General features: G+C 42.6%; 1 protein-coding gene across 4 annotated transcripts in view; it reads right to left on the reverse strand.

The window, feature by feature from the left end:
* Nucleotides 1-13637, reverse strand: part of mtcl2 (microtubule crosslinking factor 2) — a 161599-nt gene extending 147962 nt beyond the window's left edge. For all 4 annotated transcript variants that reach the window (XM_074680908.1, XM_074680909.1, XM_074680907.1 and 1 more), the window contains exons 1-3: nt 12262-13637; nt 2489-2590; nt 307-429 (exon numbers count right to left, since the gene is read on the reverse strand). In XM_074680908.1, coding sequence (XP_074537009.1) covers nt 307-429; nt 2489-2590; nt 12262-13239 — 1203 coding nt within the window. In that variant the 5' untranslated portion in view covers nt 13240-13637. The remainder of the gene's footprint in view (nt 1-306; nt 430-2488; nt 2591-12261) is intronic.
* Nucleotides 13638-13920: the final 283 nt, after the last annotated feature.

Below are 13920 nucleotides of genomic sequence, written 5' to 3' on the forward strand. Positions count from 1 at the left end.
GGTGAGTGAAGCTGTGCGTATATAGAACTAGTTTCAGTCCCTAAAGAGGAAGCAACATTTTAACAACAATGACCAAGATGGATGCAGCTGTAGCTCCTAGTGTTTCTTTCATGTTTGTTACATTACATGGTGTTTGTCGTTTCAGAGTGCAGCGACACCATCTATCTATGGCTGCCGAATCCAACCCCAGTCTGATACCACCCACACTATCTACATGTGTTGATCAAGTTGTGCTCAGTCTGATCTTGAGCTGACTGATTACTTAAGCTGCATGCAAACATACTGCTGTCACTCAAACACACTTACTTTGACATCCTGCTCCAGCGTCCGAATCAGTTCTCCATCCACCTGTCCGGTTTGAGCGACTCGGAGAGAGCGCCGCTCTGCCTTCCTCAGCCGGTACTGCAGGATGCGGCAGGTCTTATTTGCCTGAAACGTAGATGAAGTGACATCATGCAAAATGTTGTGCAGCATCTGCATAAAAACTGCACTCAAACAATTCGCTCACACACTGTAAATCCAGATAAGTTGAGTTTATTTGATTACCTTAAAAAAAACTGGATAATGAAATAAGTTAATTTAACTAAACATCTTAAGTAGTGACGATTATAATAGAAAATCATTCTACTGAATGTCTCTAATCAAATAAACCTCATGCTTATTTGTTACAAATTAAAATATTAAGTAACATTGAAAAAATGTTGCATATCACTGTAAAACATAATAAGTTAACCTTACTCAAAACTGTAAGATGTGATATCAATAAATTTGCCTTATGAATATGAAACAACTAAATGAAAAAAACAATTTTAAAGTACAGCTGGGTCTAATATCCACAGCGTTCCCTCTTCACTCATGGTTACAAATGCCATTACAACAAAAATCAGCTCTAATTTCATAACTTTAGTAACCATGAGCGAGGAGGGAAGGCAGTAGATGTGAGACCCTGCTGTACATTTAAGTATTGTTCTTCAGGGGACACAGGTTGTCTGAGCCCCACAGCACTGACTGGTGGTCTGTGCTCCATGGTGCGGGCTCTTGTATCTACTGACTTTTGCAGTGCGCCTAATGATTACTATGATTACTATGATTACTATATTAATAAGTGAACTGTTTGACTGTACTATCATGCTGTTTTGGCCAATTTTGAAAATTTAAAAAATAAAGTTATATATCTTTTGCACAAATGCTAGTCCACACCATGTAGAGAGTGGACAGCTGAGCGATGCCACGAGGAGCACAGAAAGCTGGTCCATGCTATGACGCACAGACAAACAGTCCGTGTCATGTGGAGCACAGAGAACCAGTGCCAATGCTGCACGTCTAGAAGTACAACAGGGTTTCATATCGACTGCGCCCCCTCCTCACTAACGGTTACAAAATGCAGTCACAGAAACTAATGATTTAAAGTTGTGCTAACTTAAACAGTCACAAAAAGTAAATCTCCTCCGAAATCATCAGTTTCAACACAGAAAACTCAGACATTTGAGTAAACTGAACTTACTGACAAATGTTAAGTTTTCATACCTTAATCCATTGGAGTAATTTGGACTTTGGGGTTTACAGCGCAAACACAATGAGTAGCTGGAAAAGTACTTTTGTTTCCCGTATTTACTTATTCACTTACTCATTCTTAAAGTAATACTCCAGGATGGAACAAGTTGGGTCCTATCACAAGGTTTAGGGCAGAAATGACCCCTACAGCAGTGTTTTTGTGCAGCAGAAGCCCAGAGCACTCGCACCAAGCACCCCCTCCCTGCTCCTCTGCCGGTTTCCTCTGCACTCAGACGGGGTCATTTCTTAATTGACCAAAAACACAAATAAACGGACGCCCACCGAACAAATCTGATATCGGTCTGCATTCAGAGAATTTTCAGTGCGTTACTTTCACACAAAAACACCGCTAAATAAGGCTCTAGTTCTCATCATGTCTCTTCGTCCTGGCAGACTACCTGCGTTTGTTTATATCTGGCACACCACGCGTGCGGACTGATACCCAAAGCGGCGAGCGCCTCGTAGCCAGCTGTGGCTCTGCAGCGGAGGTAGCGCCGTTTTACGACACAATGAGAACAAGAGCCGTACTTCGCGGTGTTTTGTGTGAAAGTAACGCACTGAAAATTCTCTAAATAAAGCGTGAATGCAGACCCATATCAGATTTTTTCGGTGGGAGTCTGTTTATTTGTGTTTTTGGTCAAGTAAAATATGGCCCCGTCTGAGTGCAGAGGAAACCAGCAGAGGAGCAGGGAGGGGGTGTTTGGTGCGCTCTGAGCTTCTGCTGCATAAAAACACTGCTGTAGGGGTAATTTCTGCCCTAAACCTTGTGATAGGACCCAACTTGTTCCACCGCGGAGTATCAAGGGGACGCTTAAAGTCAATTTGGTGACTACAATCTTGTTTTTTTGAAAAAGCATGTGGCCTCTAACTGTCTGATTGCACTAAAGGCTCCTAACCAAAAATGTGTAACCAGTGCTCATGTTCACAAAAATACCTGCTCAAGCTGTTGCCGTAGCTCCTGCAGCTGGTAGACGTCTTCCTCCATGTACATGTCCCTCATCTCCAGCATCTCAGACCTCAGTTCCTCCATCTCATCCTGGAGACAGAGATAAAGAAGAAGAGTTTCAGTACATTTTCCATTACTGTATGAAATAATATAAACTGGTCAATCCTCTAGTAGCAAAAAACAAACTTCTTAAGTACCTCAGAGCCTCTAACTAGGTACAACCCAAAGCACATACAGCAAAGGTGGCACATAAAAGGAACTGTTTAATGTTTAATAGGAGTAATAAAAGCTTCAGCATCTTTGCCATAAAAGTAAGACGACCATCATCAAAAAGCTTGTCTGTCATTAACCTTGGTATCATCATAATCCTTCCAATCAATCACTGCTCATTGCTATTAGCCGCTACATCTTCACCATTATCATCCTCATTATCAGGATCACCATTACAATGATGAGTGTTCTCTTAAAATGGACTGTAACGTATTATATTGCACCTCCTCAGACATAAGAGGTCATCAGAATTGGAGATCTACATGACTCAGATGAATAATGCATTAAGGTTCTGTATTGATCCTTTTTCTCTTTGCACCCAGGAGGTGATACAGAAGGTCAAAGGTCAAAGACAGAGACTCTTGTTAGAAGCTAAGGAAACAAAGTTTTTCAACTTTTTGAGTGAAATGTAGAATGTGCCTTAAAAAATTAGGAAAACATAAAAAATATGTCAAAATAATCCAGAACACATGTGTGTGAAGAATGCATGATTCATTATAGCCTGACAGCATCATTTGCATCATCCCTCTGATAATTGCTTAAGGTGCAGCTCTTGTTTTAGCGTGTGTGTCTGCACCAAAATGAACCATCGCCCAGATGAAGAAATCTGGGTCGCTGGGCTGCATGGGACAGCAGGTCGGGTGTTACGCAGTTGTGTTCTTCAAAGAGTGTGTAACGTCTGCATCTGCAAAAAACCTTTGTGTGAATGCAGAATGCGTAAGCATGCTAAGCAGGAGGAGTTTGAGCTGCTGGGGTTGTAGTAGAAGTGCTGTCATAATTTACTACAGTGCAAAATGTGGGTCAGCATCTGCAGAGCCTGAAGAGTAGCAACAATGAGCCCTGGGAATAAGTGTGAGCGTGTGTGGAAAAAGAGCATGACGGAGTAAAGGAGTGAGTGGGGAGGGTGTGTCTGCTCTGCTACTACAGGAGACAATTTGTTTACTTATCCTGCAGAATTTGGACAATTAAGGTAATGTATGAGGCCTGGCATGCAGCAAAGTGTGTGAGTGTGTGTTTGTGTATGACTGCCTGCGTGTGTGTGTGTGTGAGAGCGTGTGTTTATAATCCTGTGAAAGAGATTTGTTGATCGAGCTAAAATAGACTGCTGCAAGAAGTCAGGGCTGCTGACCGCTGGGCTACATATCTGCAATACGGAGGAAAGAGAGGGAAGGAAGGAAGGGAAGGAAACAAAGGAGACAGAAAACACTAAAGGATGGAAATAGAAAAAAAAAAGAAATGCACAATAAAAGATTAAAGAAGGGAAGTAAGAGAAGGAAAGGGCATAAAAGAAAGGAAGAGAGAATAAACAGAGAAAATAAAAATGAGTAACAGAAAGAAAAGAGAGCTGAGAAAGAGACTTCAAGGAAGAAATGATATGGAAGCATAGGAAAGGGAACAGCAAGTAAATGGGAAAACTGATGGAAAAACAGAGCGTAAAAGGAAGAAGTTACAACACGACAGGAGGGAGTGATGATGTGAGGACAAGAAGCGAGGGAATCACAAGTTAATGTGGTCAGAGACAGAGGGAGGGAAAGCTGTGGTCCACTGACCTGCTTTCCACAGATAACTAAGGGACATGATTTGGTTAGTTTCTGTTATGAGACAGAGCAGACAGTCAGGAGAGTGAATCAGCCAATCAGATGTCAGTATTTTAGTGAGCCAGACGGGTCAGTGCCAGAAATTAGAGCTCACGCACATCTGCAGGGAGGATGACTCTCACTACCTGCTGTACGTGAGCTGGCGTGTTTACAGCTCAGTGATACAGACCAGCTATAATTCAAGGAAGCCCTCCATTGACTCCGCTATTCATGTTACTGTTCTGTTACTGCATCCAACAACAAGCTACCTGGATTCTGTCTTCCTCTCCTTTCAAAAAGACAGACATGACAGAGGTATCAGCTCTATTTTCTAAGTCTTGGCAGAAAAGTGGTTAAGCCTATTTTCCAAAATGAATCATGTCATCTGAACCACAGAAGATATTCAATTTCTACCTACTTAAAACACGATTTCATCACTCTTACTTTAATGCACTTTGGCAGAAATTGTCCACGGTATTATTACATATCCTGTGACCAAAGAAAATACAAAAGCTGCCTGTAATTTTGACAGATTATAATAATGATGGTGATTCATCTGTTCCAGTCAGTGATTGCACTTTTAAATATTGAATACAGAGAGCAGGCTAGAAATCATAGAGTTGTTTTAGACCTCGACCTTAGCTTTGAAAATCATATCTCCAACATTACCAGAACAGAATTTTACCATTTTATGAAAATATCAAAACTCAGATCCTTCAAATCCCAGACGCAGAAAAATTACCCCATGCCTTCATCACCACCTGGTTAGACCACTGTGATGCCCTGGCAAACATACCCAAACAATGGATTAAGGATGAGCATAAAAATCCATATATCAGATTATTATTGGGTTTTTGTTTAATGGTTTTAATTTTTTATTTTTTTTTTCAAATGTGAGTCCTTCATATTATTCTTTGTTCATACACAGGGTTGGAAAAATTTGAGATGTCAGATCCCCTGAATAAATCTTAAAAACTGGCTGACATGTGATCTGTCTCTTTTTTGAACACATGGCTCCAAATATAGTCTGTAGACATCATCATCATCATCATCATTCTGTCTTTTACATGGTCTGGTGTTTCAAAAGGAAAACCAATAATTTCAAAAATCAGAAAAATCATCAGAAAAACAAATTGAATCGGCACCCCAAAAGTCGTCAAAGTATCGAAATGGGAGAAGAGCGTATTGTCCCAGCCCTACAATCTATCAGACTCCAAGTTATTCAACGCCACCATATCACTGCAGTTCCAGAAACACTGCACAGGCTATCTTTACAACACAGAATAACTCCGAAATCCTTTTTTCTAGTCCAGAAAGCACTGAAGTGTTCTGTTCTCAAGTACATTTCTGACTTACTCTCACACACTACAATCCAACCAGGACTCTAAGGTGAAGGTCTGCTAGTTATCCCAAAGGGGAGCCTTTAAGCCGTGTTTCCACCAAGCAGTCCAGTTTGGTTCAATGCGGTTTGGCACGGTTTGGCACAGTTAAGCCTGATCCCGTTTGCGTTTCCACAGAAAACTGTGCCCACTCATGGTAGGCGGTATGTAAGTCGGATGCCGAAAGCCGCAGCTCTGAAATGATAGTGTGACGCTGTAGCAGCGCGACACAGTGTAACCCGTTAATAAATCCAACGAAGAAGAAAAATGCGACACAGTAAACAAAGAGCATAGATGGAAGACATGCAGCATTTCGTCCTCTCTGTGACTGGCATGAAGCTCTTTGATACAAAGTGCAATCCAGCTTTGTTTCAGGGAAGTCTGCGAGCTGCCAGGAGAAATACAGCCGCTGTAGCGGGGTAAGTGACGATTCTTCTGACAAATCAACTGTCTGCAGTGTTGCAGCTCCACCTTCCCAGAGCGGATTAGTTCAGTCTGGCACCCATACGAAAGGGTCCCAAAAAGTGGGACGGCCGGTCTCGGTTATTTGGGGATCTGTCCCAGGATAAGTCAGCAGAAATGCCACAAAATGCGCGTCGTACCGAGACGAACTGAACCGGTCTGCTTGGTGGAAACGCGGCTATAGTTGCTGTGGCCCTTCTCTGGAACCAACTACCTGCTGTCCTGAAGTCCATTACAACTTTTTCGAATTTCAAAGCCAAACTCAAAACGTATTTTTTTTCTCAAGTACACAAATAATTACTCTTTGTATTTGTGAATATGTGTAAGTGTTTTGTTTAACTTTTTTTTTGTTTTTAATCTGATTTGTCCCTAATTTGACTGTTGTATCATGATATTTTTTTTCCTATCATCTTCGGTAACACTTTATTTTGATAGTCTGTTATTATTTTGATAATCTGTTGACATTCAAGAAGCTATCAGCCGAAAGGTAGTTGCATATAAACTGAGTGTCAGTTTATATATCACAAGACAAGTCAACAGGCAAGTTGCGTATACAGAAGGTGCATTATCAGTAGATATGTAGTTTCATATCAACAGTTTATCAGTTTATAACTAACAAGACTCATCAATCAGTCAGTTGAAATGCTTACCACAGATAGGAAAAAGTCAAGCTGCCTCTGGTTTCTCACATGGGATCTCTTTCAGAAAACAATTTTACAGTTGTTTTGGGGAAAATTATAATAAGTTTAATGTAATGTTACCATAATTTTGTGTGCCTACTGAGTATGTTTTGTAGTTCAAATAAATAAGCTTTCCCTCTCTGATATGCAGTTGTGCAAAACTTGTTTGTGTTTGGCTCTGTTTGTAGAGTTCGAACTATGGTCAACATTTTTTTTTTACTTCAATTGGATAGTCCTAACCATGGTCAACAAATGCTTCGAGAATGCCAAGAGATAGTTGGAGATATGTTGACATTTAACTGTTGGCTATTATGTCAAATAATAGCCTGTTTAAAAAAATAAGAGAGTTGGGAGACAGTTTTTCTTAAAGTTGTAAAACCTTGAAATGCACCTTATCGTCTACTAATAGTTGGTTGAATGCATGTTACTGCTCTGTTGAAATTTGTGTTGAATATCTTCTGATAGTTGTCAAGTGTCAACGGACGGACTATCAAAATAAAGTGTTACCTAATCTTCAATGTAGAGCACATCAAGCTCACCTATAATAAAATATGCTCTAATAAACTTCTATTCTATTCTGTATTCCATATGAATTTTTACATGGCTGTGCACAGCCTGTGTCACTAGCACTGAGCTCTCTGTTTGCCTCCTTTCCTTACACACATGCATCAGAGACCAGTGTGCAGTGAACAGTGGAAGCAACCGTCTGACAGGACCACTGTTACCCATCTCCAGAACACACTCGACCCTCACACTCGAACTTTATCAGACATCATAGGTTACAGCCTGTCAAAACAACAGAAGGCAACCTATGATGTCTAACAAGAGCTCCAGCATAACACACTGGGGTATTATTTCCAGATTTTATATTCTCCCTTTGATAGCTCACCAGTGGCTTTGCATCATTTACGTTACAGCTTTGCATGCTTTAGTTTAGCCTGGTCGAAATGCTTTATTTTAAACCACTGTCTCTATAGTCCTCATCCAACACTTTGCAAAAAAGCATTTCAGAAGCCTCCTCCACTGTTGCCATGCTACAAAATTATGTTTCCCTACTTTAAAAAACACATTTTGAAACATGGACCCCAAAACTGATTGATAAAGTCATTAAGAGCAACCTGCAGTCTCATCCACGTATTACTGCAACACACATTTACCAAACAACTTGATACTCTGCCAACCTTTACAGTCTGCTGTGAGTAAACGGATACCCTGAATATCTCAGCTGATTTTGTCTTGTTCATGAGGAAATACAGGAGTGCAGCTCATCACTTTATGGGACACCTGCCCTTTGGTAACAGCTTGAGCAAAAAAAAAAAAAAACCTAATACTGATGATCTTGTTTGCTTTGGAGAAAATTAATATCCATCTAACATGCACTTGAGGAATTTAAAAAGAAGGAATACAGACAGCAGTCAATACGATAAGACAGCCATCTGTTAAAGGCTGAGCATGAACACGTGCTTAACCGCTTAAATTACAGTCACAGGACAGACATTCCTAATAATCAACCAAAAAGCCCTGTCTTTGTGACTGTGTTGGGTCCAGCTGTAACATGAGGCCAGCAGTGAGGAGCTGCATGTTGTTTGTCATGTCAAAGCTCATGTTGCTTTTAACAGCAACCCATTTGTTAGTGAGGCTCCTGTTGCGTTAGCGTTTTCTTAACGAGTTGTGGTAAGTTTAATTGATGAAATGAAACCCACATCACTATGCTGAAAGCATGCAAAAGCAGTGTATGGCAGAGTATTGAATAAAAGAGAATAGAGGAGAACACTAAGATGTAGACAGACGGAAATGGAGAGTGTGAACCTAGAAATAAATCACACACATGTTGTTTTGATCATTAGGTGACTGAGCAGGTGTTCTTCACAGCTGCATCAACATACACAAGCAGACTGGCTGCACTGCCAGGCCTCCCATGAGGCTTTGGGGTGGTCCAATAAGGTGGCTCTGATGCAATTGTGCCCTATATATTCAAGCAGCAGCTTTATAGATACACAGATGTACACACAGCTGCATTTGTGCACTCAGTGGAATCAAGGAATGAGGTTTAGGGTGAAAAAATAAGGACATGATTCCACTGTGCTGTCTGTTAGGCAGAAAGAGGCAGAGCAGTTTGTGATTAGGTTTCTGGGGCATATGATGAGTTGATGAAGTTAGTGCTTTTTCTCCTGACAAATACTGAGGCATTAGATTTATATTTTCAGAAAAGGAAAGCAGGAAATAGCCAAAAAAACAGGAATCTGGGAGGAAAAATCAGCATTAAAAAGTGTGTCATCATCCATCCATCATCTGTACTGTTTTCCCTTTCAGCGTCGCAAAGCCTATTAGTGCCGTCACTTAGTGCTGGATAGGTTGCCAGCCAATCACAGGGCTAACACCTGGAGGCAGAGGCTGAATCTCAATGTCCACACTCACACACTCACTAAGCCCATGAGCGTTTAGGGCTGTCCTGGTGTAAAATTGTAAAGTGTGAGAGGGATCTCGCAACGATTTTCTGACCCCTTAACGCACCCTTTCTGTAAGTCAGTATGGTTACAGACTTATAATGAGGAAATTATCCAGAGTTCATTGCAATGTGACGTGAAACCATAGAAACAGGGGTGTTTCCCGGGGAAACCCACAAAACACGGAAGGTTGAACAAATGGGTAATAGGGAAATTGAAAAAAGACTGAAGGCAAATAAGAACTGCAGAAATCAAACCAATGTTGATGCTTCATAAATTCTGGGATATTCATATTTCTGTCAGTTTGGTGAATGAACTGTTTTGACCAGGGGTGCACCGATCACAATTTTCTGGTCTATAACTGATCACCAATCTTTAAAAAGCCTGACCTGCCGATACCAATATGGGCCGATACAATTTCTATATTTCATTTTTTTTATAACTGACAGCGTTTACCTTCAGTAGCCACGTTTACATGGAGCCAAATATTCCAAATAGAATTGGGTTAGAAGCCCAAATGGAATGAAAATGCTCCATATAAACACCTCATAAATAGGCCGAATCCGAATGGAATGTCATTCCGATACACAGGGGTAGAATTCTCCTTTCCCATTTTGATTAAAAGCAATATCCTGCGTCGGAAAGTTTGTTTTTAATACAAAGTCTCAAAGAACTACACATTGTCGCACGCTTGGACAGTAGGAAAACAAGAAATAGTGAACTACTTTAAAAAGTCCACGAAAAACTCAGCGAGGCAGGGGTGGACTGTAACGTCGAACAAATTAGGAACTGCTGGAAAATGCTGAAGGCTGGCTTCTATAAGGCTAAACAGCACAATAGCAAAAGTGGTATCACCCAAAAAACTTTCCGTTTTACAAATAAAAAATAAAAATAAAAAAACAGCTGTTCAGATTGAATGCCATGGCACATGTAAACACCAGATCGGAAAAGATCGCTCAACATGTAAACAGTTTGCCTGAGAGCTTCAATCGGAATGATTATAACCCGAATGAGAAAATAATCTTCATGTAAACGCGGCTAATTTTCCAATCTAATTTTATTGAAAATTGTTGAACAATACCTGTGAAAAAAATAAAATCTTTATGTTTTAACTTAAACAGCCAATAAAGTGTCCTGAGTTTTAGGTCTCAGAGCAAAAAGTCACAATTTCTGGCTGTCAGACCTTCCCTGAGGTATATAAAATCAGTTTCATATGCAAGGATGGGCCAATCACTGGTCACAGGTCATCGATCACCGATCAAAAATTGGCACTGATCGATCGGTGCATGTCTAGTTTTGACAAATAGAAGTGTATCGGTAAAAAGTCATTTATTTTACCTTAAAGCTAGTTCAAAAACAGCTCATTCTGCTGCTCAGGTGAGCTACACTATGACATGCAGGTTGTGTGAGAGATGGCAAAGTGCTGTCCCAATCAGAGTTAGACCATTTTGAGCCCTTGCAGACTCATGCACTCTGACACTTTCCAGGTGATCCTGATTAAACCTGTAAGGGCTCAGGGCTCAGGGTCCAGTCAAGCACACACTCACACCTATGCACAAATAAGAGTGACCAGAGGACAGAGGCTCCCAGCTCGGGAATCACACCAGGAACCTCCTTGCTGTGAGGCAACAATGCTAACCACTGCACTTAGCCCATCCACCTTTACCATACACCAAAATCCTCCGCTTCAGAGCTCCCTGGAAAAAGACAACGGGGTCCTTTTGCCTAAACAAGTGCTGTTGATCAATCACCCTCCCGGATCAATCCACGACAATTATTGGCTTGTCTGGTAACTGCCAGTTAGTGCTTAAGGACATGCACACGTTATCAATCCATCTGAGTGATCAATCACTCTCAAGGCTGGATGGATCCTCCTGACTGGTGTATCTACTTGTTTGACATTTTACTGCCTACAGGTGTGAGAGAGCTGAGAGACGCATTTGGTGCCAAAGTCTGAGGACCTGCACTCCCACTGAGTCTAGGTGTTTGTGATAACACAGTGATGGTCTGGCTGTTCAAAACAACTCAGAAATTTAGGCCAACATTGAACTTGATGAACCCTGATTCTCTGATGGTTCTACATTTCTGCTGCTGTTTTAGCTCAGTTGGCAAAGCCGGCTTCCCATGTGTAGAGGTTGATTTCTGATGCACTGGTCATAGGATCAATTTCTAGTCCTGGTGTTCCCCACTTCTTTCCGCGTGTAATCTTTCTCCCTCTCAATAAAACACAGGCAAAAGTCCCAAATGAATTCACTCTTGACAGATTTGGGAACAAACATCTAAACAGAAAATCCTCAAAGGGTGTCATCTCAAACCATTGCCAATCAAATATTTACAGGAAAGAGGACAGAGGAGGCTTTAACTGAAGACTGCAGGGACTGACAGCCCCTGAGGCTGTAAAAACATCCTCACCACCTCCATCACATGAGCTAGGACAGCAGCAACACACAACAACAGCCGCTTTAGCATTCCAAAACACATCATACACATTCACCTTTGCAGTGTTGTATTTAATTCTCACTGCACATGAGGGTATTCCACTAAAACCTATACATTACTAAGTCAACAAGGATGCATGTTTGCTCATTTGATGCAGAGGATGCAGGCTTTTTATCAACAGCATCATCAACTATGCAGTGAGGATGGATGGTACCTGAAGTTGTCTTTGGGAAATAAATCAGAGTGAACTGAATCTACACCCTGAAGCAGAGGGGGAGAGGATTATTGACACAGTCGTCAAAGTGGAACTGGTAATGGAATGAATATTTAATAGTAACAGAAAGAAAAACGTGTCCTCTGGGATGTTTGTGCAGAATCCTCTATCTATTTGGGGAATATCTTAAAAGCCTGGGGAAAGGTAGCTTCTAAAAAAGAACAAACTTATGGCTGGGACTTCAGGAGGTGTGCCATTTATAGCCTGTTTCCTTTTGTGTGTGTAAGACTTACTTTGAGGTAATCATTCTCAGATCTCAGCTCCTCTATCTCCCGAACAAACTCCTCATGCATGCCGTCCATGAACTCCTCCGTGAGGTCTGAGAAAGCCAGGGATGTACTGGCAGGCACCCTGCTGTCAAACGAGGTGACCGAGCGCTCCTCGCCGGGAGATATGCTCCCTTCTCCCGTCTCCACGGCCAGGGAGAGCCGGTCTTTAGAGTCCCTCTCCCCTGAGGAGCAGGTGGTCTTGGCGGCGGCTTGTTGTCCAGCTCTATCCGAATACACCCCGTCCCTGAGCGGCTTGTCTCCATCCGGCCCACCGCCCCGGCTGCTCCTCGATTCAGTGTCGCTGCTAACAGCGTCCGTGGAGAGCTTGTTTTCCTCAGAGGCGCAGTCTGAGAGCTCGGAGCTGCTGTCCGTGGGAGAGAGCTTCCCAGTGGGGCAGCCAGAATCCTTAGACAAGTCATCGGATCCGATGCTTGCGTCCGACACCTTCCTCCGTCCCCCGATGCTTTTCCCCCCTTTAGCCATAGAGGATTTGGACAGAACGCCTGAAGAGTAAGATGATTTCCCCGAAGGTTTCTTATCCGCCTTCCCGTCCTTCCCTGGAAGGCCCCCCACGGGGCTACGCCGGGAAATGCGGCTGCCCAGGTGGATGGCTCCCGGCTTCACGCTAAGGGTCGGGGTCCCTATCCCTCCGCGGATCTTCGTGAGCGACCAGCCGGGTACATCCTTCGGTCTGGCCGGCGACGGGGCCCGGTTTATTTTCTTCTTCCCGCCCTGTGGCTGTGCCGGCAGCACCGCAGAGAGCTCAGCGGCTTCAGGCTGCTCCTGACCCGGCACCGCGTGCTGCGTCTTCCCGCTGTCCGAGCTCTCCGTCCCGCCTCCGCTTTCCATCTTCTGCCGGAGATGGAGTCTCCGTTCCTTGGGCGAGGCGAAGAAGGCGTGAGTCGGAGAGTTATGGACATCAACCTCCTTTGTTTTTGTCATTCATTCCGTTTAGACAGAAACCAGAAAAAAAACAGAAATGAAACCTCCTGTGAGGGGAAACAGGAGGCACAAGTTAGAGTGTGAACAAACTACTGCAGAGCAACACAAAAGGAGACGATCCTCACTCCACAATGAATGCTCCTGTAGTGCAACAAGAGAAGCAGGAAGCAGCGTTCAAAAAACAGCAGCGAAGCTGCAAATAATTCCCCCTTTTCTGTGTTTGGATAAATATGCAAATTATTCCTCCTTTTCTGAAAGATCCTCTTTTTCTCCTTTCAGGATATGTGTCTCGATGACATGGACTAGCCGGTTTCTGCTCGGCAGAGCTGTGGGTGAGGACAGAGAGGCAGTGTGCTGGATCTACCCTCTCTGTCTTTCTCTCTCTGCTCTCAGATAACGGGATGTTGCCCTGGAGGAGAGAGGGAGAGATGATCTCCTGTTTGTAGCTCTCTGTCGCCACCATGGCAGGTTTGTTGGAAGGACGGGTTTGCAGAACAAAACAATGAGGAGTCTGTTCAGGCTCTGACAGATGCGAGGAGCTGCATTCATCATGGCTCACTTTGCATTGCTGGAAAAAAAATAGCAGTTTAATTATCTTTTTAAAATGTGACATTCATTAATTATTATTTTAATTCAGAGATATTTCAGTAAACTGCTGAAAAGCTAGGATTTGCGTGACTG

This window comes from Halichoeres trimaculatus, unplaced genomic scaffold (genome assembly GCF_033239565.1).
Source record: "Halichoeres trimaculatus isolate MK-OKI-2021-1 unplaced genomic scaffold, fHalTri1.1 fHalTri1_scaffold_11, whole genome shotgun sequence".
Classification (NCBI taxonomy): domain Eukaryota; kingdom Metazoa; phylum Chordata; class Actinopteri; order Labriformes; family Labridae; genus Halichoeres; species Halichoeres trimaculatus.